The sequence below is a fragment of the Ursus americanus genome, chromosome 4 (genome assembly GCF_024610735.1).
Source record: "Ursus americanus isolate L20-20 chromosome 4, mUrsAme1.1.p, whole genome shotgun sequence".
Taxonomy (NCBI): Eukaryota; Metazoa; Chordata; class Mammalia; order Carnivora; family Ursidae; genus Ursus; species Ursus americanus.
Window position 1 is genome coordinate 41,307,379 of NC_142130.1, and position 24,635 is coordinate 41,332,013.

Genomic DNA, 24,635 nt, shown 5'->3' on the forward strand with positions numbered 1-24,635 from the left:
ACAGTGCAAGAATTTCCCAAAATGATTGGATCATCATTACCAAAAACTCGCCATAACAACACCAAGAAACAAAAAATGTTTAAGCCACACTGTTTGACTTGGGATCTTTCCTGCTTTTTTTTTTTTTTAAATGTTTGCCACACAGAGAGAAAGAGGGCTAGTGGGTAGGAGAGGACAGACTCACGGACGTGAGCAGGACAGGAAGGGAAACTTCAGAGTGGAGTTGAGAAGAGGGTGGGGAGAGACAGGGTTCAGGAGAGGGGAGGGTGGGGACGTGGAAAGCCATTTCTTAAAGTTCAGGCATGTTCTTGGTCCGCCTCACGTTCTTCTCCTTTACCCTCATCCTGCCGGGCACTTTCCTTAGGTTTGGTTTCATCTACAGCTTCTGAGGAAGAAAACAAGGTGGGAAGGGGGGAGAGGGGGTTAGTATTTTATCTCATCTGTTCATATGATAATGCAATGCATTTCTACTTTTCATACCATTTCATAAAAGATTTAAGATAAAAAGAGATTTTGCTACCCCAGTAATATAATTTCCAAGTTCAGAAGATGTTACCTCCAGGAGGCTGTTCAGTGACAGGTATGGACGAGCACAGGAACAAAGCTATATATTGGGGGAAGGAGCCACTAAACAGAAATTACCATGGTCTTTAATCTCTCAGCCTTGCAATTAAGATATCCATTCTTAGGCTCTTCAAATAAAGAATCAACAACAATCTTGTATCTCTTTTCCATCAATGTCAGGCTAATTGTGACATAGTTTTCGTGGATCATTGAATAGCCATTCCAACTCTCTCACCTTTTATTTGTGGTGTTATAAAGGCTGAAAGTAAAATACTTGAATTTCCAGATCCCCTTGAAGCTAGGGGTGTCCATGTAACACAGTGACGGCCAATTAGATAGAGACAGAATTCCCTGAGGAGGATCCCAGAGGAGGTGGTTGCCCTTGACTTTCTGCTATTCCTGATCCCTGAGACATGGATCAGCACTTGTTAGTGTAGCAGCCATCTCGTGACCATGCAGACAAAAACTATACACCAAGGATGGTGGGGCAGGAAGATAGGGGAAAAACTATCATTGAGTGACCTACCACTCCTACACATCTTTTCCTCAGAATGTTTTTTTTTTTTTTAATGATACAAATAGCTAACCTCTAAACTAAACTATAGTAGTTCTTAGTTTCTTGCAGTCAAGGAACATTCCAACTGAATATACTTATCCATAAGGCAATGTGCTTTGCTTAGCAAGGAAGACTGCATCTTTTTAAAGGACAATTTTTCCCGAGGAAGTTGGCAAATTTTCTAAGTCTTCTGCCTGGTTTCCTGATAGACTCAGTCAACTGATTTCATGTTACAGGCAGTTTACTAATATGCCAGATAGTGGAAAGAGAATTCCTTTGCCCTATAACACCTGTGTTGGTAACCTAATCTCCCTGTGTTGGGTGTCCCTCAGACTACCCCCAGGCTCAATAATTTGCTAGGGGGACTCACAAGACTCTGAATATAGTCCTATTCATGGCTATGCTTTACTACAGTGAAAGGATATAAAACAAAATCAGCAAAGGGAAAAGTTGCATGGGGTGAAGTTTGGAGGAAACTATGCTCAAGCTTCCAAGAGTCTTTTCCCTATAGAGTCATACAGGATGTGCTTAATTCCTCCAGCAATGAACTGTGACATGTATGAGATGTTGTCCACTAGGGAAGCTCACCTGAGCTTACAAATACCGAGTTCTTACTGGAGGCTGGTCATATGGGCACCCTCCACGTAGCATGTACCAAATCCAGACTCCCAGAAGGAAAACAGATGTCCAGCATAAACCACATTGTTTGCAAAAAGAGTTTGGGCACACTAAAGACTCTTAGGGAATGGTGAGAACCCTCTCAAAATCCAAGTTGCTAGATGCCAGCCAAGGATCAACTTCACAAGTAGCCTTTCTAAGAATTGAGAAATGTTGAGACTAGAGAAATCGGGGCCTTATAGGAGACCATTAGAAGAGTTCATATAAACGTATGTCTCTTTTAAATCATTCAGCTATATATTTATATTCAGATAAAGCCCAATGTGCACATCCAAATAAGACCACCACTGGAAATACATTTTTGGAATTCTTTCTTTGGAACAAGCGTCTAATAATATTCTTTTAAATCTTTTAGTAGCAGAAAATGCTTATCTCCTTGAAAATAGATTTGATTTTTAGAATCAAATGAGGCTGGCCTGGTAAATAAGGTAGCAGCTATGATGGATAATTTTAATACTATGATGACTCATTTTTTAAAGATTTATTTATTTATTTGAGAGACAGAGAGAATGCAACTGGGGGAGGGGCAGAGGGAGAGAGAGACAAGCAAACTCCCCACTGAGTGGGGAGCCCAATGTGGGGCTCTATCCCAGGACCCTGAGATCATACCTGAGCCGAAATCAAGAGTTGGATGCTCAACAGACTGAGTCACCCAGGTACCCCTAAAATGACTCATTTTTGACCAAAGTTTTTAAGTCTGATTTATTTTGGGGATTTGTCATTGACCGTAAGTTATTTCCAAAATGTAATTATAGCCGTAAGGCTACCTACCATTACTCATAAAGATATTTTAAGGCTATAACCTTCTAAGTTGACCATTATCGGCATACCAATCATATTTTCCGGGAAAAATTCTTGTATGAAAAGACTCAGTTCTGATCACTGTAATACTCAATGTACCAGCATTGTTCCTCATGGATTATAGAACTTTGGTGCATTAATGAATCAGCTGATTTTCTGCCAGAAGAAAGTTCTCAGATTTATTTCAGTGAGGTTCATTTATAGTGATTTGGAATTCTTTTAGAGAATTTACTTTGTTCCCCAGCCCTGCCCAAAGCTTTGGATACCACAGGTATGCCCAAGGTTTACTATCCTTACCACCCAGAGAACAATGTATTTAGTGCCCTCTTCGAACCACAAAAGAAACAGAACATTGATTTAAAGAGGCCAGAAGCATATAGAAGTTTCAGTTGTAGGAATAAGACAAGACTTCAAGCGTTTCTTTCTAAAATAAAAACTTGGAAGCTATGAGGTAGTTTTTGAGGGAGATTAGGGAACTTGAGAGAAAAGGTAGAAGCAGGATAGGGAAGGTGAGAAGAACTGTCTGTTTGTGGAATAAGAGAACAACATTCCAAAAGGGAAAACAAAAGAACAAAGATTCAAGGAATCCTGAGAAGCAGCCACACTTTCTGTCCTCCCTTTGAAGTGGAATCAGGTTAAATTCTCCCAAATTCCCATACTTGCTTTTGTTACCCTTCACCTGCGCCCCGGGAGAAAGGGTGATACTGGCATACATCTGTTTATTGTGACAGGAAGTGCTGCTATCCACTCCCTATTAAAAGAGCTTCAATATCTACACATTCTTTCCTTTAAGAGCTTCAAAGTATTTGAAATATAATTATTTACTCATTTATTGTTCAATAAGTTGTTATTGAACACCTGCAATGTGTCAGACATTCTAGATATTAAGAAGAAGAGGTGAAAAAAACAGTAAATATTCTTGCTCTCACTTAAGCCTTTCAACAATATACCTTTAACAGACAATGAAATCCATAATCATTAGAATGTTGGCAGAGAGAGGGCCTCAAAGAACATCTAGTCACTTGACATAACTCTTCAAGGGTAACAACAATATCATTTTGCGCAACTTTGAACTCCCCTGTGTCTAGCACAGAACCTAGTGCAGAAAGGGCCCTCAGTAAACATTTGTTGAATGGAAGAATGAATGGATATTCTCACTTTATAGGTGAGGAAACAGAAGTCCAGGTATTTCCCTAAATCATATGCTTTTCTCATGACCTAGCCAGGACTAAAACCTAGAAGTTCTAATAATCTTGGTTTCCCCATTATATCAGGTGGCCAAACTTAACCAGAGGAGGTCAAGATCAAATCAGTTTTATCAATTCAGCATTAGAAGCAAGTAGCTAGGGTCCACAGGTTTTTAGTGACCTACAAAACTTCTACAATTAAAAACAAATCGTTGGCTCCAAAATTTAAAATAAAAACCATAAAATTAAAACTGATTAAGTTCAATTAGTTGACTACAAAAGGGAACAGGTCAGTCAGTTTGCTGGAACTCAATTTAACTGAATACATACAATTATATATGCATTCTATTTTATATGAGATGAGAGGAGTTTTTTAAAAATTTTATTTACATTCTATTACTGAATAATGAAAAAAGGGGTCATATTTGTGTTAGAAGAACGGATGATTAGCTGGTAGAAATAAAATGTGCCAAGTCAGTGGATTCAGCAAAATTTTTATAGGCCACCAGGAAATTATGGGGAGAAAAAATATGAAGGAAGGAACCAATCTAAAGTGAGAATCTTCTACAGCCACCAAAGTAAAGCAAGCTAAGAACTCATAATAATATTTTTTAGGACCTACACAAAAACAGAAACAAACAAACCAAAATAAACTTACATGCAAATGAAGGAAACAGTAATCGGATGTGGAGCACACACCTGCTCTGGCTAGATTCACTTTGAGGGGAGACTGTGCAGGCGTTTCGGCAAGGTTCTAACCTTCGACAAAGGGGAAGTTATTGGAAACAGAACCCGAGCTATGTGTACATGGGTCCATTTGAGCCTGAATGCCAGAGAGAACTTCTGGATATTGCAAACTTGTTCCTTCTCCTTCTGATGTCAACTCTAGACAAATCATTGTAATTGTTAAGCCATGTTGACCAGATACTTGTGTATCTACAGTTTCTTACGTGTTCCATTCAGCAGCCTCACTGCCTGGAAAGAACCACGAATTATGACTTTCCTGACCCGCTGTAGAAATCGTTCAGCTGTAGCTAACATAGCTGGGCACTTACTCTATGCTCACTCAGAGCAGTTCTACACGTACTTGGGCCACGTCATTGAATCACTGCAGCTCTTTAATCATCCCATCTTATAGCTAGGGAAGCTGAGGTACAGCGAGATGAAGCAGCTCCCCTAAGGCTGAACTGTTTGTCAATAGCAGCAGTCAATTGCATCCTAGGACAGAGACATCTAGGCAGCTTCTATTTTAGATTACCCCTCCTCCCCCTGCCACGGCCCTGCCGCCATTATCTTTGCCCAAGCAGGATGGGAAGGCCCAGAGTGGGAACTAGAGTGGGGGGGGTCCATGGGCACCTATACCTGCAGCCTACAAAGCCCCAAAAGTGGCCTTAATAAAAGCAGCTCAGAATGGAAGGAAGAATCTTGATTAGTCTTGAATAATATGAAATCTGGTCTTGGCACTCTCTGGTACTAATTACATAATTGTAAATGCTAGAGATGAGTTAATATGTAATCTTTAGTAGTTTGTGCAAGAACTTTGATCACCATGGTGAGTGTCAGAGATAGATGAATGGCTGAGGCCAGCTGGTCACTCCAATTATCATGATCCAATTAGGGTAAATAGTCACATTCCCCATCTAGAGGATCAACCTCCCTCTGAGACAGTTACTGCTTAAGAAGAGGCTGTGGAAGCTAAAGATTGAATGGGGTTTTTAGTACCCAGTAACACAGAACGGCAAGTAGAAGTAAATGGGCCCAGAGCTAGCAAACAAGGAAAGCCTGGAGTTGCTCATGGGATTGTTGAAATCCAGCAAGTTCAAGGGCAGAAAATGCTTTCTCTTCTTTGGGTTAGCTCTGAAGAGCATTTTGCTCATATTAAACATGGGAACCTCGTATTATGGTTAAGACATTATAGTAAAAGCAAGATTAAAAGAATCACAGGTTATTCACAGGAATCACAGGTATTTCAGGTGACCAGTGAACTTATTCTCATTAATAGACATTACTATTCGCTACCTAGCAATGGGTCTCCCCCAAATCAGTCTTCACCAAGGGAAATCAACTTCATAAACTCAGTTTTATTATGAGGCAGAATGTATTCCCCCAAAACAAACAAACAAAACACCAAACCAAAAACTGAAAATGCATTTTAGCAGTCTGGTCTAAAGGGGGAAAAAGTTGTTGTTTGAAAAAAAAAATGAAATTGGGCAATTGTTTATAATCATTGATATTAAATACATTAAATATTTAAATTCTCAAAAATTATATGTAGTCAATTTGAACAGATGACGGATGATGTTCGCATCTGGTAAAGAACTGTAAACTTCTCTGGCATTGGCGTTTTAGCCTTGACAAAACCATTACTTTTTTCAGACCCAAAGACTTCTTAGAAATGATCATGTTCATTGGGGGTCCCCATGAATTTTACCATGTCTGTGTTAAGAAGAAAATTAACATCACAGACAGTAAAGTCATATATTCTTAATGTTCTAGAGCTGAAGACACTAAAAAAAGGAAGAAAAAACGTGTTCATTCATTCATTCATTCATTCAGTGAAAGGTCCCGAGCCTCACTGTGAGCCACACACCATTCCACACATTGCAAACACAGCAGTGGCGCTACAGCAATGCAAAGACCAAGTAAGAATCTCTACTTTCCTGGAATTTATATGCCAGTAATCACTAGCATATTTATATGACGGTAATTACTGTCATGTGTTTTGTTTGTGGGAGAAGGAGCAGTAAAGGAAAAAGTCACAGCTCGACAGGAAGAACGCAGCCCAAAGGGCATCATTTCTCCTGGATCTGCAAAGTCGAGTATCTTTAATAAGCCACATAAGTTTCAAAATATGGAAAACCCGGGTAGTTTTCACATTCTTGATCCACAACCACCATTCCTAGGAAAGAGTAAGCCCGCATTAAAACAGCAAGAAAGATGGAAGTCATTTCTGTATGCACTTGAAACAGCGTGGCGGTGGCCTTAAAAGAGTAAGGGGACCCAGGCGGATGATGTCACAGTGGTCCTTGAAAGACGCATGCCAAACTGGCTTTCTGATCTTTATCGAAATCGAGTCTGGAAGCAGCTCTTGACTTTACGCATCCCATTCATTTCCTCGAAAGGGTGAGAACAGCACGTCTGCGCATCCTGTTGGTGAGCAAATAGCAGGAGCATATGCAGCAGCGGCTGCTCGCGCGCTCAGTCGGCGGCCGGCTGCAGGCTGCAGTGCGGCTGGAGGGATGGCGGTGTTCCCAGCTGCCATCGCCTACCCTCAGCTCTAATGGCCCTGTTTACTGGCTCCGCTCCAGGCCCCTCCACAGCCCTACATTACTGAAATTAGGTTGAGTGGATTTCCGAGTAAAACATTATCTCTTGGGACCTGCCCAGCTCTCCCCAGCCTTGTCAACATTGATTAAATAGAAGCTGCTATCATCCTGGGGCCATGCCCACAATTACTCTACCAATCACACTGGGCCGCGGTGTTTGCTTTCCCTTTTTATTTTAACTTTTCTTGAATATTAAACATTATCACCTCAAAGGCTCAAAGGAAAGTAATTAAAAAAACATTCTGTAGCTAACTCACATACATCCCTTTGTCGCTTACGTGGTCTTCCTCTGGAGCTGTGGACTAGATGTCAATCTGGAGCCTGGATGGTGGCTTTTGATGGTCACCGGGATCCACATTTTGAATGCCCTTTTTTAAACTACGTTTTACATTTTAAATTCCTTTGAAAGCACTGAGCCAGTTACACCATTTTGATGTCAGCAGAATGGTGCAAATATTACCTATGCCCCCACCTCTGGCTGAGCCTTTGGAAGAGAGGATAATTCTATTGCTTACAACACTATTTACTTGAGGATTTCAAAGAGTAACAAACAAAAATCACCAAGGAGAAAACTCAAAGGCAGCATGGTGGCAGGGTCCCAGTGATATCTGACACATACATACACATGTTTACTTCTCTCAAAAGTTTAGGCCTAGGACCAAGCTGATTTGTATTCCAACCCTGACCTCGCCACCAATCAGTCAAATGATCTCAGAGAAGTTACTTTTCCTTTCTTTGTTTCCTAATCTATAAAAAATATAAATAATATTGACTGTCCCACCTTATTGCAGGTTGTTTAGAAGTTGAAAGAAAGTATTTGAGAGGACTTCATAAAATTTAAAGTGTAGAATGTAGTATGTTGAGACTTTCATCCAAGCTGTGAGATTCAGGTGAAAAACACCCATCAAGTTTAACATTCTCATCCCGGGGTGGGGGGGGGGGATTCCCAGGGGGATAAAAAACTTCTTTCCCAGATAAATGATTAAGAGGACTTCTCCCCTAGAATGTTCCTGTAGTCTGACTCTGATTAACAAATTAGGATACAAGTGATTTATTAATTAAATAACTATTCAGTTACAGAGCTTGGGAAAGAATCTAAGATCTCTAACATTTGGAGCAAAAGTTGGTGTTTTTTTGGTCCTCCCTTCCCTCCATTTCTCCTTTCCTTTCCCTCCCTTTCCTTCCTTCCTTCCTTCCTTCCTTCCTTCCTTCCTTCCTTCCTTCCTTCCTTCCTTCTCTTCCTCCCTTCCTCCCTTCTCTTCCTCCCTTACTTCCTTCTTTCCTGAAAGAAAAATGACCCAGAGATTTTTGTTTTGAAAAAACTTAAAACAAAATTCAAAGAACATGCAAGTTGACTGGCCTTGAAAACTTCTTAAAGATTCTCTCTATAAAATGTCTGCCAAACCATCAAAATTAGTGTTCTATCTTCTTCCCCCATTAGAAACATGCAGAAAGATTTTAAAAAAATTGCAATTTATGTGGCTCACATTGTTGCCCTAAATAATTCTGAGACAAGATGGAATAAATATATAAAATTAAACTGTTAAAATTATTTCTGACCATTCTCACAATGAATGAGTCAACTTTTAAAGGTTAAAAATAAACACAAAAATTGGGGGGATTTTCAGTCAAGTAGATTCACCCCTTCATACTTCCCCTTAGCTCAACGATGTGCTGAGCTGGCAGTTGAATCTGGAGATCTAGTGAGACACTGCTTTCTGTTAGACCCGTTAGTCTGTGGGAGGAGTGGAAGATGGGAGTCAGCAGAAATAATAATGGTTCCTAGGACACTGAGAAATTTGGAGAAGGGCCATGTTAGGGATGGAAAATTGATGTTGTGACATTGAGTGTTGCTAATACTGATGATCAGAAACAGTTTAGCCTAGAAATTGAGTTTGTTTTCCTCTTTTCTGTAGAATTGTATATTTTTAAAATAGTTCAAAACTCCATCTGATAGGAGTTCAACTCTCCATTGCCCCTTTTCACTTCACGGTACCCAGGTGAGGAGAATCCTAGCTGGAGAAAGGCTTAGCTGCGTGTCTCTAGCCTTTACAAACTCAATCGTCTTAGAGGCCAGGCAGACAACATTATGAAAAATCTGGCCACTGGTAAAACCAGCAGTAGGGTCAAAAGGAATTCAAAAATTTCAAAACACTCTACTAGAAAAATAAAAGGAGCCAGGGTGTCTGGCGTAAGACTTTTTAATTGTACGAAGAAGATACATTTGTGGACTCTGATTTCAAAATGAAAGAGGTGCCCTTTAATCAGAATAAAACTCATATTTGTCTTCAAGAACCAACTTTAAATCAGGAGACCTGAAGAATAATGCCTCTTCCATTTTGCTAATTTTAAATTACAGATCTTCGACTTCCAATGGGGTTATGTGCCCCCAAACCCCATTGTAATTTGAAAGTATCATAAGTCAGGGGTGCTTGGGTGGCTCAGTCAGTTAGGCAGCCAGCTCTTGATTTCGGCTCAGGTCATGATCAGGGTTCTGGGATCAGGGGAGTCTGCTCACTAGGGATCTGCTTGAGGATTCTCTCCCTCTCCCTCTGCCCTTCCTCCTGCTCACTCACACACATGCTTGCTCTCTCTCTCTCTAAAATAAATAAATAAATCTAAAAAAAAAGAATCATAAGTCAAAAATGCATTTAATACACCTAACCTATTGAACATCATTAATTAGCCTTGCCTATCTAAAACAGGCTCAGAACATTTACATTAGCCTACAGCTGGGTAAAATCACCTCACGAAAAGCCTACTTTATAATAGAGTGTTAGATATCTCAAGTAATTTACTGAATGCTGTGCTGAAAGTGAAAAACAGAATGGCTGTGTGGGTGCAGAATGGTGGTAGGTATATCTGTTGTTAACCCTTGTGATTGCCTGACTGACTGGGAGCTTCAGATCACTGCCACTGCCCAGCGTCACGAGAGAGGATCGTACCACATACTGCCAGCCTGAGGAAAGATCAAACTTCAAAGTACGTTTTCTACCGAATGCGTATCACTTTCACACCATTATAAAGTCAAAAATCGTAAGCCAAATCATCGTAAGTCGGGGACCATCTGTATTCATATTTCAAGATTTTTTTAGTGAATGAAGTAAAAAATAAGCAATGCCTATTTCAGATTTTCTAAATGGCCTACCAAAGCAAAAAGAGGTAGCAGAAAATTAATTCACAATATTATCTCTCCCTTTGCTTGCCATTCAAGTTTTTGCTACATCTCTACATCCCTACTTAGGCCTTTCGGATGTCCTATGTTCTTTGTCACAGATGCTGTTGGTACCCTCTCAGAGGCCCTCCCTTTGTCATCTCCCAGCTGCTGCAGGTGTTGGCTGCCAATGGCCCACTCTTGCCCCTTGAGTGAATCACCTCAACTTGGAGTGCCAGAAAGTTGATGCCTCGTTTGTCCCCTGTGACTCTAGTGGCCTTGTTTTTGGGCAGAACAGTCTGCTGTGCTTGTACTTCCAGGCTCTCGGTGGGGTCAGGCTGAGACTTCACTTTTCCTGAACCCACATTGTTGACTGTCTTCTTCCCCTGGTCTGTCCTCTTTCTTGCTCCCCTTCCAGATGTCCACCAATAAAGTATTCACACAAGAGTCCCGTCTCAGGCTCAGATTTTAGAGAATGGGACCAAAGTTATTCCTTCAACTAAAAATTAAGGACTGGAGTTGGGAGGCAGGCCAGACAATGACCTTAGTGAATGTGTGTAGCCAGTCTTCAAGGTTTGAATCATTTGGGTTTGCGGCGTAATGGTCCCTCATGACATAGCTCAAATGTTGTTTCCTCACCTTCAAAACTATCCTAGGCATAATTAGTCAGTTCCTTCTCTTTATTTATATGGAAATTTTATCCCTTGCATTATACATCAGTTTGCGGTATCCTTTTGAGCCTTCTTGACTGAATGTGAACTAACTTTTCAAAGGAAAAGGATACATTTGCTAGAATTTAAACTTCATAAAGGCAGAGGTTTTTTTTTTTTAAGTCGGTCTACCTTTTATTAAAACCATGTTCTGACAATTATAAACAAAGTAAATAATAAAGCACTTCCCTTCAGCAGGGAAGACCACTCCCACCAACCCACACCACTCTTGGTATGACACTGCTTTTAGGTTTTAGCATTCAGGCTAACTTCTCAAGAAAGCCATCCATAATCCTTTTTTTTTTTTTTTTTTTTTTTTTGACAGAGAGAGACAGCCAGCGAGAGAGGGAACACAAGCAGGGGGAGTGGGAGAGGAAGAAGCAGGCTCCTAGCGGAGAAGCCCGATGTGGGGCTCGATCCCGGAATGGCAGGATCACGCCCTGAGCCAAAGGCAGACGCTTAACGACTGCGCTACCCAGGCGCCCCCATCCATGATCCTTTAGACCAGTTCCTCTGTTACGATCCTCAGGCAGAGATTTCTTTTTTTTTTTAATTAATTTTGTTCACTAATAAATCCCAAATGCCTAGAAAAGTGCCTGACACATATATATATGTTTTAGTGAATCAATTCATTTACATTAACCCCAACTCTCAGTATCATACTTATAGGGGAAAGAAAATATGGAAAAGGAAAATCCCAAGAATGCTTTGTGACATGTAGATAAAACCTGTATTGCCTCAAGCAGAAAAACTGTGGATCTGTAATGTTTGAATAGCAGGGGTCTGTCTGAATTTCAAAATGTTGGATTATAAAAAGGAATCTCAACATTATCCTGGTTCATAGCCATGGAAAGCATTATCTAATCCTTCAGCTCCTCCTCCTTTTTTTTTTTTTTTTTTTGGTTAACTTTAATTTTATGTCTATCTTCTAATTTTATGACAAATTACTCAGATAAAAAAAATCCAAATGTAAAAAATAGATATGTACTAAAAGCATAACTATTTTTAGATGATGGCATATAGTAGTGAATAAGAAAGCTGGTTCTAGAGTCAGACTATTTGCATTTAAATTCTATCTCTGACACTTACCATGACTTTGAGTGAGTTTACTTAACTTCTTAACGCTCATTTTCCTTATCTGTAATTGGTGCTAGTATTGTTACCCACGGGTTGCTGTAAGATTTAAGTATGTTAATTATTTAAGGTATTTAAAAACAAATGGCATATTTCAGTAAGTGCTCAATAAGTGTTGGCTATTATTACTAGTGACTGAACAAGAACTAATGTTGGCTTAATGTTTACTATGTGTCAAGCAGTGCATTAAGGGGTTTCACATATAAGTATTCAATATGCAAATCCCTGGCTTTTCTATTTCCTCTTCGGTGGGAATAATAGTAATACATATCTCATAGACTTGTGCCGAGCATTAAGTGAGAGCAAACGAGACTGCCACTACCTTGCTTACCTATGTGCCTAAGAAATGAGTTATCATCTCCCTCTCTCCACTAATTCATGCTTATCCAATCTTAGTGCACAGCCCCAGTTTTTTTTTTTTTTCCAAATAGCCCAAGGAAGGGAGGGAAAAGTCTGTGACTTAAGAAGTTTTTTGCTTGTAGAGTGAAAAAAAAAATCATTCTTTGAAAAAAGGCTTCGAAGTCAAGGGCCAAAGTCCAGAAATGATTACAACAGCAAAGATGACAACTGACCAAACTAGAAGGGCATGATTCTATGATGTATGATGCAAGAATCAAGGCTGCTGAACAGTTATGTTTCAAAAGGCAGGAACTTCTCTGCTATTGCCTCTGCTTAAGAACAGAATAATCTCTTCTACGTCATACCCAAAGAACAGCAGCTAATTGATTTCAAAAGGAAATAACCTTATCTTTGGCTTTAGCTCCGTTTGATTCCATAAGTTTTGTAGCAAAAGTTTACCACACTGAATGAGCAAGAACTAAGTCACCCCCATCCCCAGATGTGTAGCACATCTTGATTCCAGTAAGCAACTTACAGAGAGGATGGCAATTCTCCAGGCACAAGACATCATTCCAGTTTTAAGAAAAATCTCCTTATTTGATAATAATGACCGAATCTAAGACTTGAAAGGGACCTAAGACTTCTTGTCCTTTAACCTTAAGGAAAATGATTAGATACAGTGAAATTTTTCAACTCGATTATGAGAAAGATCTTTTCATTTCTAAGAAGGCTTGTAGTCATCTGGGGACAGGGCCTATGTTGGGGGATAGGTCCTTAGGGGCTGTGTTGAGACTGCTCTGATGGGTTTTTCTTCCTACTTATGCACAACACTCTCATTTCTGGAACTTCTAAAGCAAGGAATTATAGCAGACTTTGAAGGATAGAATAAAGATGGAGTAGGAAAGACTGTTCTCTTTTTAAAATTCTAGGCAAGGAAATACCATACTTTTCGGAATCTTATTAAAATATGGTTAACTTAGCATTCCTCCCACCAAGGCTTATCTATAATTTCTTCTGCTGCATTCTGGAGAAAGTTAATAATTTTCAAAAAATCAGACGTTCAGGTATTTGATATTAATTATTTAGGTCCTTACTTAGGAGATGGGAAAAATTAAACAGGCTTATTATTTGTTGGTCATTTTCACTGAGTCTATTCTCAGCTTTTCTTTCTCACAGTTTTTCATTTTCATTCAAACAAGCTGCTTCAATATTATACCAGCCTTTTCAAGTTTGTTTCTCCTTAGGTATTTCTATTATAGTCACCATAGATCTCATGTAGTGATCAGTTATGCAAGTGTAGTCATTTGTGTCTGTCAGACCTAAAGAAATTTAATGAGCAATCTTCTGGGCTATACTGGTTTTCATTTAAAAGTTGAACTAATCAGGGGCGCTTGGCTAGCTCAGTTAGAAGAGCATGCAACTCTTGATCTTGGGATTGTGAGTTCGAGCCCCATGTTGGGTGTAGAGAATTCTTAAATAAATAAAACTTTAAAAAAATAAAAATTCAACTAATCATTTGTAATGTTCTAACATAGACTAAGTTAATATGCCTATTATAAAGATTATGTTTGCAACATTAGTTTTTAAAAACAAAAACAGATCCTAGGTTGCCAAATCCCAAGATCTGATATTTGATTAAATGATTTGATTATCTGACTCCAGGGTTAAAATACAGAAACCAAAACTAGACATAATTGTAACTCTGTCAGAGTCACTCCAGCAATGACTGTAGTAGCTGCCTAAAAATTTTTCCTACTTGTGAATATCTGTTGCTTAGGGAACATTTAGATTTTTAAATAAAAGCACTACATCTATGAGTCATATTCGGCTTGTGTCTTGCTGTGACTTGCTATGATGTGTTTGGGTGGTACTTGAGATTAGCCAGACCATTATTTAACTTTGTTGCTTAATTTTCCCTTATGGCTGTATCTATATAGTACAAAAGAAAACTAAAGACGTGGCAGTTGCTAATTTTATCAATGCAAGTGGATAAACCACATACTTCAGTACAAAAATACAAAATCTATATATATTGTCATAGAGTTGGCTTGTAACTGTTCATAAAATTACAGAATAGTGGAAGCTGAAGGAGGTCTTAGAGATTACCTGATCTCAACCCCTCACTCCCTCTGGAAAAATACTGATGATGGAGAGTCTCTGTGACTTGCCCAAAGTCACATAGCTAATTAGAATTCAGATCCTGCCATAATACCATAATACCTCTCACAGCCTTTGGGGATGAGTGGATTCCACTGCTTGATTTTAACTTGCATCTCTCCCCAGTGGTCCTAAATGCACTCCATACATTTTCCCAACTCCATTCCTTACCCCCTTTCACCAACTCCGTTCCTCCCCCCTTTCCCCTTTCTCTCTCACCTCCCTTCTCCACTCCCTCCCTCCATTCCTTTTCTCCTTTGTGAAATGAAAGGTAAACTCAATATAATTTTGCTTTGAGGGTTACCAGAAGTACTTTTAGATACTCTGGATGTTTTCAGAACCAGGACTAAGGATCACTGTCGTATCAAACTTCGATATATTGTGTACAGATTGTGAGGAATGAAGCAGATATTCTATGCAGTGAGGAAAAACACGGGGACCTTTAAAATTAGTAACTTGGGCTCAAAAGTTATCATCAACTACGGTAGGTTTCAAAAACTAAATGACTAAAGAGTTACCAGATAATAAAAGTCCAGAATTGCTAAAATTACTATAAATGCTGTCATATCTAGGAATCTGTAAAAGACTATTACTATGTCCTGAAGTAGAGGAAATAAAAATGCATGTCATCCCCTCACCTACCACCCCCTTCACTTCCCAATGGAAGCTGAGTGTTAAAAACCAACTGAGAAGGTTTAACTCAATTTTGAAAGTAATTTAAAAAGTATTACTGTAACAAGAAAGCCCTATAAAAGGTGTTTGTGTGATATGCTTCCATGTGGATAAATAAATGCAGTCCCATCTTACTGGGACAATTTATGTTGCACTCATTGTGTGTTTTGGCTTCCTGGGGCCTGTCAAATTATGGCACTGCCTTTGATTGAAAAATTGCTTTAAAAATCAATAGCACTCACTGGAACACAACCAGAACCATATTGAAAAAGTAATATTTGTATTTGTACTGATTTTTCTCTCTTTAAGAGTCAAAGAGCTGAAAGTTCTTTACTTAGTGGCAAAGAACGTAATAGCTTTGGCTATTTGAGGACATTGGGACAATAAGCAGTTAAAGAATAAAGATTCACAATGAGCCTGGGTTTGCCTGGGATATAAAATCATACGTGTTCTGCCCATCATATAATACTCCCATTTGAAAGCTCATCCCACTGAAGGCTTTCACTCTTTTCTCCACCCAGTGTTTTTCTCTAAGAAAGCCATTTTCCAAGGCACATCTTATGTCTAAAATCTACCTTCTACTCTCTTCCTTCTTTCAAAACCCTATTTATTTGAAAGTAATCAGACTATGTACATATAGAAACTGTAGAGTAGAAAGAGGCGTTGGAGACCTGCCAGCAATGCCTCACCTTAAATACAGGAATCCCCTAGAACACTCCTAGCAGATGGACAGCCTCTGCTTCAACAGGCCATTCCAACTTTAACAGTAACTTATTCCTGATACCCAGCTAAAATCTACCTTCCTTAAACCTTCATGGAGCACTTCTTTCTAGAATAACATGTGAAAAAATATAGCATATATATATATATATATATATATATATATATATATATATATAGTACATATATGTATATATATATATCTTGTACAAGACAGTCCAAAAACACAAAGATAACAGCCTCCTTGATTGAGAAGCTTACAAACCTGTTCTTTTCCCCTTTGATCAAACTGCATGAAAAGCCAGTTGTAGTTATACTTTCATTTCTTCACATCATCTTTTATTACTCTATAAGCTGACTTGAACTTTACCATTTTTCTGACAGTACTCTCCTCAAATTCACACATATATATTCCAAGTCATAAGGTGTTTTGTCATTTACTGTTGTTCTAGATCTTTTTTTGACAACTACTCCTCTGACAGCGTTGACCTTTAATTGAGGTCCATGTTCCAGAATACAGTGACAGTTAAGGATTTCCCCAACTTTTTGTTTTCTGAAGTCTCCCCACCCTTTTGTGCTCCAGAAAATGGCTTATTGCAAAACACCCTTCTCCCCAAATATGGCTGTACACATTTTCTCATGATTCCCAGAAGACTTGTGGGTAACTCCCTTGTCACCCAAGGCCAAAGATGGCTCTTCCCCCCTTCTTCCCGCATCTGCTGACAAAGCCAGACACAGACCCTCCAACTGCTCCTTCTTTGTCTTATGAGTAGCTGAGATTAGAACTGTTTGTCCCTTTGAAACAAGCTAGACACAGAGATAAACAAATCCTGTTCAGCTAACCGACTATATTTCCTCTGACTGTACAACAACCTCAGTTGTAAATCACCCCACCTGTAACTTGACTAGACTACTCCTCCCTATAAGTCTAAGGGAAAGCCAGCCCCTACCAAGCCACTATGATCTTGGGAGTTGGAGTCTCTATTGCAATAGCTTAAATAAAATAATCTCTTTAATTGGTACATTTTTGTTTCTTAAAACATTCCTTTTTTCTTAACTTTAATGAAGACTGTGTTCTAGATTTATTTCTGCTGTTTCCTAGGTTTGCTCTTGCCATTATGGGTCTAGTTTCTATTCCCTGTCCTCTAACATGACAGCAATTCAAGAATCAATTCTACATTTTTTTGTAGTCTCTGCAACAGAAAACATTCTAATGACTTCAACCCTGACCTCATAACCAAGTAACTGCCCAATTTATATCATCACCATCATATTATTAATCCTTATACATCATTGAAAACATATTACTTTCTTTATCACAAAATTTTAATGACTCCTGGCCTCATATACATTAAGTTCCAATTTCTACTGCCAAATATTTCTCCATATCCTTGGATCTACTCCTGGTTCCAACCCTATATCTCAATCTATACTGGACATCACACAATCACTATTACTACAGATATAACCAGTTTAGCCTTATCATTCCTTAAAATCTTCTCTTTATATGCACATATTTGTATCTGTTGATTCTTCTTTCTCAGCAACCTATCTCTCTACTTGAGACCATGAAATGGAAAGAAAAAATAAGAATAAGAACTGTATTGATACTTTTGTTGGAAAACTGTGCCAAACTCAAAGGGAACAGAGACTAGCCATATTACTACTGCTTGTGTATACTGCCCTTTAATTCTGTCTAGGAAGGGGGCAGTGGAGACATTAAAGTCTGAACCAAAGCAGTCATCTCTTAATGTGTCTTTCTGTTTCCAGGGTGGCCCTCTTGAAAGTGTTTTCCCTACCACTGACGGTGGTAGCTAAAATAGTTAATTAAAGCCAGCAAATGATAATGTGAAAGGGAGAAGAGATGGTTACTGCCTGAACAAATTCTCTGACATCATAACAGTTTGAAACAGGGGAAATGTCTTTCCTCTTGTTTTAAATGAGAATGTACTAAATCAAAAATTTTTTGGTCATAGTCTCACTATAATTTTGCTTAGACATGTTTGATGTTTGCACTCTGTTTGACCCGTGTCTTTGCCATCACTGCTGATTTGGGTTACAAAATTTCCAAAGAGTAGTAGAGAAGCTTTTTAAACTTTTTTAAATTTAAATTCCATTTAGTTAACATATAGTATACTATTAGTTTTGGGGATAGAATTTAGTGATTCATTAGTTGCATATAACACCCAGTGCTCATTATAACAAGTGCCCTCCTTAATGTCCATCACCCAATTACCCCATCCCTCCACTGACTTCCCCTCCAGCAACCCTCAGTTTGTTTCTTATAGTTAACAGTCTCTTATGGTTTGTCTCCCTCGCTGTTTTTATCTTTTATTTTTCCTTCCCTTCCCCTAAGTTCATCTGTTTTGTTTCTTAAATTCCACATGAGTGAAATCGTATGGTATTTGTCTTTCTTTGAATGACTTATTTCACTTAGCATAAACCCTCTAATTCCATCCATGTCATTGCAAATGGCAAGGTTTCATTCTTTTTGATGGCTGAGAAATATCCTATTCTATATATACACCACATCTTTATCCATTCATCTGTCGATGGACATCTGGGCTCTTTCCATAGTTTGGCTATTGTGGACATTGCTGCTATAAACAATGGGGGACACATGCCCCTTCAAATCACTATTTTTGTGTCTTTTAGATAAATACCTAGTAGTGCAATTGCTGGGTCGTAGGGTAATTCTATTTTTAACTTTTTGAGGAAACTCCATACTGTTTTCCAGAATGGCTGCACCAGTTTGCATTCCCACCAACAGTGTGAGAGGGTTCCCCTTCCTCTGCATTCTCACCAACATCTGTTGTTTCCCGAGTTGTTAATTTTAGCCATTCTGACAGGTGTGAGGCGGTACTCATCATGGTTTTGATTTGTATTTCCCTGATGCTGAGTGATGTGGAGCATTTTTTCATGTGAGTAGAGAGGCTTTTAAACTTATCCAGGGGCCTGGGTCATCTTGTCTCATGTTGAGACCAAAAGCAAGAAAATACTAGGGATAGGAAAGATAAATTAGGAGTTAATTTTGTTTTCTAAGTTAGATTTTTATGAGATCTTAGAAGGAGAATTGGTAAAATCAGGGAGATGTAGTAATAAATTTGGGGATAAAGATAGCATTGAAAATAGAAGATGTGGGAGAAAATGAGAAAAAGATTTTTGACTGAAGTAATTTAACTATAAATTATAATACAGAAAGAAAGTCTATGGATTATCAATCCTTCCAGCCAAGGACTACCAAGAACACCTGCAGTTGAACAAAGTCGGGTTTACTGACATTATACTCCTAGAGAACATAGACAGTGGGAAATCATGAGGCATCACAGTAAGACAGGGTTAGAAAGGACTTATCTGGACTTGTGCTAGGGGATTTGGAGTTGGATTCAAGGAAGCAGAGCTTTGGTCTGAATTGGATGCTACCATGAAACAGGGGTCATTTTATGATTGGGCATCCCAACAAACATTATCTAGAAGGAAGGAGGAATGAGGTGAGTGTGAGCACTCACATTAGCCAGCTAGGGAAATATCTGGCTATTTTCTGGTTTAGACAATGCCCATAATTAGTCTGTGTTCAGATATGATTATGGTGGTCTTGAGCCATCACACGAAGTCAGATACTGGCATTCTATAAAATTGGTTATGTCAACAGGAGAATACCAAGGCCGATCGGTGAGTGCCAGGCCAGCTCCTAGTTATCAGGAGCTGCTTTTCTCTTTCTCAGAAGAAATAGGGGAGATTAAACTTGACTCTTCCAGATCTGATGTGTCGCTGTTAAAGCCCTTCCTTGTATGTGCCTGTATCCCACTCCAGAGTTTTCCATCTGGTAATACTTAGGGATGTATGATTCCCCCGAGCATTGGAGAAAGAGAAATTACATTGATTGTCCAGAGACGGTGAAAGGTTCTACCTCAATTCAGTGCCATCAGTTGAAGCCTATCCTGAAATGCTTTTACTGGCTCTTAAAGATGTTTATGGCTCCCAATGGACTAGTGGCGCTGTTTTCTAATTTAAAATATTTTAATTAAATAAAATCCTTTGTGAAGAAGAAAGAGAAGCCAGATCGGGGTCTGTCACCTCAGTTGTTTTCGCACTTCACCGATATGACAAGACAGCAAGGTTGGCTTTTCTACCCTCTCTCTCTTCCCCTCCTTCCTTTAATGGCCTGTCAAAAGGAACTTCCATCCTGTGTTGGCATTAATGCCTACTGTAAATAAAGAGGAAATGGGAGGAAAGAGGAGGAGGGGAGAGAGGGGTGTGTATTATAGAAGCTAGATTTGCAGCTCAATTGCAAGGCATCTCTCGGTGTCTAGACACCAGCTGCCTGGTAACCATGGAAACCCACTAACTTTGGCTGATGGGCTGAGGAGTAACGACTCTCAGGAGATCCGGTGGGAACATGGTGCTGGGGGTGGAGGAAGGAAGGTGGGAGTAATGGCAGAGAGTGTTAGAGTAGTATCAGAGAAAGAGAGAGCAAACAAAACTCTCTTTGTGAAAGGGTGGCATTAACTTTGTTACTGGTTTTCTCATGCACATTAGACACATGGTGACAAGGTACAAATCTGCCATACCCAGCAGGTGTCAGGACACAGGTTGCTAAAGATGAAAAGCTGAGCTGGAATGATTATATTCCCATCAACCTCCTGCCAGCGCCAAAGTACTTCCTCAGTAAACTAAACCTTTCCACAGCAAACAGACATGATCAACAATTGTCTCTGGAAGTCTCGGGAGTAGGAAATTCCAATCCCCAAGACTGGCTGCCATTTTTACAAGCCTCAGCGATGAAGATTAATCACAGCCCTTTAGACCTGAAGTGTCTTCCCTGCCTTCTGCTCCCATTTTCCCTTGTTATATGCAAGGTTTGGGCTGCTGTTCAGATAAAGGATGGTGGTGGGAATCTTGAGGGGATGAGTAAGAAATGAAGAGTTACCAATCTCGAACAAAATCATCAATCATACTAAGTATTCATAAACAGGTTCCTATCATCAGAGGTTTCCAATCCATAGATTTTAAAGCTTTCCAGTTGTGTGCTATACTCTTGGTTCCTTCCACCACCCATTCCTTCTGGATTGGGATTTTCAGGCAGCACTACCCCCACCCTCTTATCACCTAATTTTGTCCCCAGCCCCACTTCCTACCTACATGTCTCCATTCCACCTCACCACAAACAAACATACCCCAGGGACCTTCAGGTTCTTTGCTCCTGCAGAACAGTCCTTTCTCACCAAAGTTCACCACAACTATACAGACTCGATTTTCTTGTCTCCCAGTGTTTTGCCTTTACTCAGGCAACCTTGCCCATGTAATAGACTCTAATAGAAGACCTGCGGGCTTCATTAGAGGTATCTGGGTCACAAAACTGCTTTCCAGTTGTGCGAAGCTTATAGATGGCATGAAAGTTAATCTTTGCCACTCTGACTAATCAAAACCAACAGAGATGCCTGAATATATACATATACACATATAGTCTGCAGATCTGTATGCAGCGGTTTCCTCCTGAAATGCTCCTGAGTGGGGAAAAAAATGCCCCAATCATTATCATATCGAGCTATAATCAACATTAGGCAAATTCAACATACTTGAAAAAGGGCTACTAAGAGGTAAATGCTGACTTCACTGTAATTTATGATAAATAGAACATTTCAATCCACCAGGGACTCTTTATTAGACATAAAAGCTTCCATGACTTTGACTGGATGATTTCACATGAGAGAAAGGCAGCTCACTCCTAAGCGAAGGTGTGTTTTTGTCAGCTATTTCCAGTCAGGGCAGAATTGCTAAATTCTGAATTGCTAAAATGATTCTCTGCTTTTAGAGATGTGTCTTTGTATGGGGAGATGAAACCGATTTCAACCCTCTGACCTGTGCTCCATGTAGGGAATGACTGTGAAGCGGTGGGACTAGGACACAGAGCTGGTCCCCTGGTGCCACCAACACAGCCCAGGTATAGTCATTGTCCAGCTGCCAACATCTCTGGTCAATAGGAGGGACAGCATCACCCGTGAGAACCATATGAGCCACCAAGGAATTTGCAGGGCCAAAGGAAGATCGGGGAACATCTGTCCAGGTGGCACAGGAGAAGTTTCTTTAGTGGCAATAAGGAGTGAACCAACTGAATGTGAGAGCGATTTGGGGTCACCTTTGCCACCTAAGCATTGACCATCGGGATGACTCAGTTACTCTGTTTGACTAAGTAGGTATCTTCTTCCTCACCTGTTGAATCACGCATGCTTACTGAGCACTCACTACCTGTTCCAGTTGCTGGGGATACAGCAGTATACAAATCAATAATGAAACAAACAATCCCCTCTCCTCGTGGAGCCTATATTATACTATAAATAGATAAGTGGAACGTATAGCATGTCAGATGGTGCAACAGAGAGATAATAATGGGGGGAAGAGAATAGAGAACGCTGGGATGAGGGTGGGGTGACAAGATCGAACTAGGAAAGTCTCTCTGAGGAGGTGACGTGTGAAGAGAAGCTGAGGAGAGTTAGGGGCTGGATGATATGAGCCTCCAGAGGAGGAAGATTTCCGGGCAGAGGGCACAGAAAGTGCACACACCCTGGCTGCTGGAGATGTAGCAAGGGCATTAGTATTGCTGGAATAGAGCAAGAAAGGGAAAGTAAAAGAAGATGAAATCCCAGCAGGGACCTAGGGGGATGTTAACTGTGGAAGGCTTTCAGGCCATTGTAAGACTGTGGCTTTTGTTGAAGCCAAATTGATGTTAGAGAAATTGAGATGGGCTCAGGTTCTACATGTATTTTGAAGGTGGAGCCAACAAGATTTGCTGACAGATTTAATGTCATAAAAAAAAAAAGGGATAATTCAAAGATATATGGCCTGAGCGTCAGGAAGAGATGGGCTTGCTATTTCCTGAGATGGGAAAGACTCGAGAAGGCACAGGTTCAGGGAGAAAAGGCAGGAGTTTGGTTTTAAAAATATTTAGTGTTGGATATTTATTAGATATACAAGTTGAGATGTAGAGTAAGCAGTTGTCTGGAGTGGGGACAGAGGTCTGGGCTGCAGATGGAACACTGGGACTTATCAGATTGTAATCAATAATTACAGCCATGAACCGGGAGAGATCACCGAAGGACTAGACGTGAATGGAGAAAAGGAGGTCCAAGACTGAGCTGTGGGGTACCCAACATTTAGAAGCCAGGGGATGGAGAAGGAAGGGCAAAGGAAACTGGAAAGGAATAGACAACATGTGAGAAAAATCAGGAAGAGGTAATATGCTGGAAGAGGAGTAACGAAAGCATTTCAAAGAGTAGAAAGTGATCAACTATCAAATGCTGTTGGTAGGCCAAAGATGAGGTCTTAGAATTGACCACTGGATTTTAGCAAAGTAGAGGTCATTTGTGACTTCGGCAAAAGTTGTTTCAGTGCAGGGTGGGAGGGTAGGTGTGATTGTTGTACATTCAAGAGAGATTAAGAAGAAAATTGTAGACAGTGAGTATAGACAACTCTGGTTAGGAACATAGACTAAAGGGCTAGACAGCCTGAGTCTGAATCTGGAAACTACCACTTCCCAACACATTTGTTTTTTGTTTTTGGTTGGTTTTGCTTTGTTTTGTTTTGTTTTGAGAGGGGGGAGGGGCAGAGGGAGAGAGAATCCCATGCAGTCTCCATGTTCAGTGGCACAGAGCCCAGTGCAGGGCTCTATCTCATGACCCTGAGATCATGACCTGAACCGAAATCAAGAGTCCCACACTTAACCAACTGAGCCACCCAGGTGCCCCTCCCAACAAGTTATTTAACCTTTCTGTACCTTGATTTCTCTATCTATGCAATGAGGATACAGTACCTACCTCACAGGGTTGTTGTATTGGACATAAAATGCACAGATGATAATGCTAAGTATTAACTAAAACAGTCCTTATCATGGCTTTTCTCAATCCTCAATAAGATAAGGTCCTTGTGAACGAGTTCTATTACCAGTTCTGGAGATTAAAATCATAAAAATTATTGTTTGAGCAACTGTGATGAAAATTCTGCTAATCTTGATCACTCATAGTGCTTTATGACAGATTTGGATGGAACTACCTCAAGGGAATGTCATATTTCATTTTCCACATAGTGTAACATTCTGGTTTAGTAAAAACAGTTTAATAAAATACACAGTGATCCAGAATATTTAATGAGTGTGAGCTTTTCCAAGCACTAATATTCTTTAACTCTGAAAGATCCCAAAGATTTTTTCCCCGATCACATTAAGCTTCCGTGGTGGTTCACATAAAGTACTTTATGTGAATATATAACACTCAAAAGTGTTATGGCATTGATACGTCTCTGCTACAAAAACAGTTCATCTGGCATTCTGTCAAACAGTCATCTGTATCAACTAGCACTTCTGCATTACAATAAAAATTGACATTTGTATAATGATCCTGAAGTATTTTATGACTATGATTACTATACTTCTAATGTTGTGTATATTTTATGATGTCCCAAACCTTTCCCAAATGGAAATCCAATTATAACTCAGATGGCAATTATTAATCAAAACATTTGATTAATCAGAACGTTCCATTCCCCAATCACATTGAGGAACATAGAATTTACTGTAAATGTGTTGCTCCTTTTCTATCTTGAGGATTCCCGAGTTAAGTAAAATGGGAAGAATAAAAGTAA

The 24,635-nt window shown here is 39.6% G+C and overlaps 1 protein-coding gene across 1 annotated transcript in view; it reads right to left on the bottom strand.

The window, feature by feature from the left end:
- Positions 1–179: 179 nt before the first annotated feature.
- The window catches only part of GAP43 (growth associated protein 43), a 98,405-nt gene continuing 73,949 nt past the window's right edge, over positions 180–24,635 (bottom strand). Inside the window, exon 3 of the mRNA XM_087861294.1 lies at positions 180–385. Coding sequence (XP_087717420.1) covers positions 297–385 — 89 coding nt within the window. The 3' untranslated portion in view covers positions 180–296. The remainder of the gene's footprint in view (positions 386–24,635) is intronic.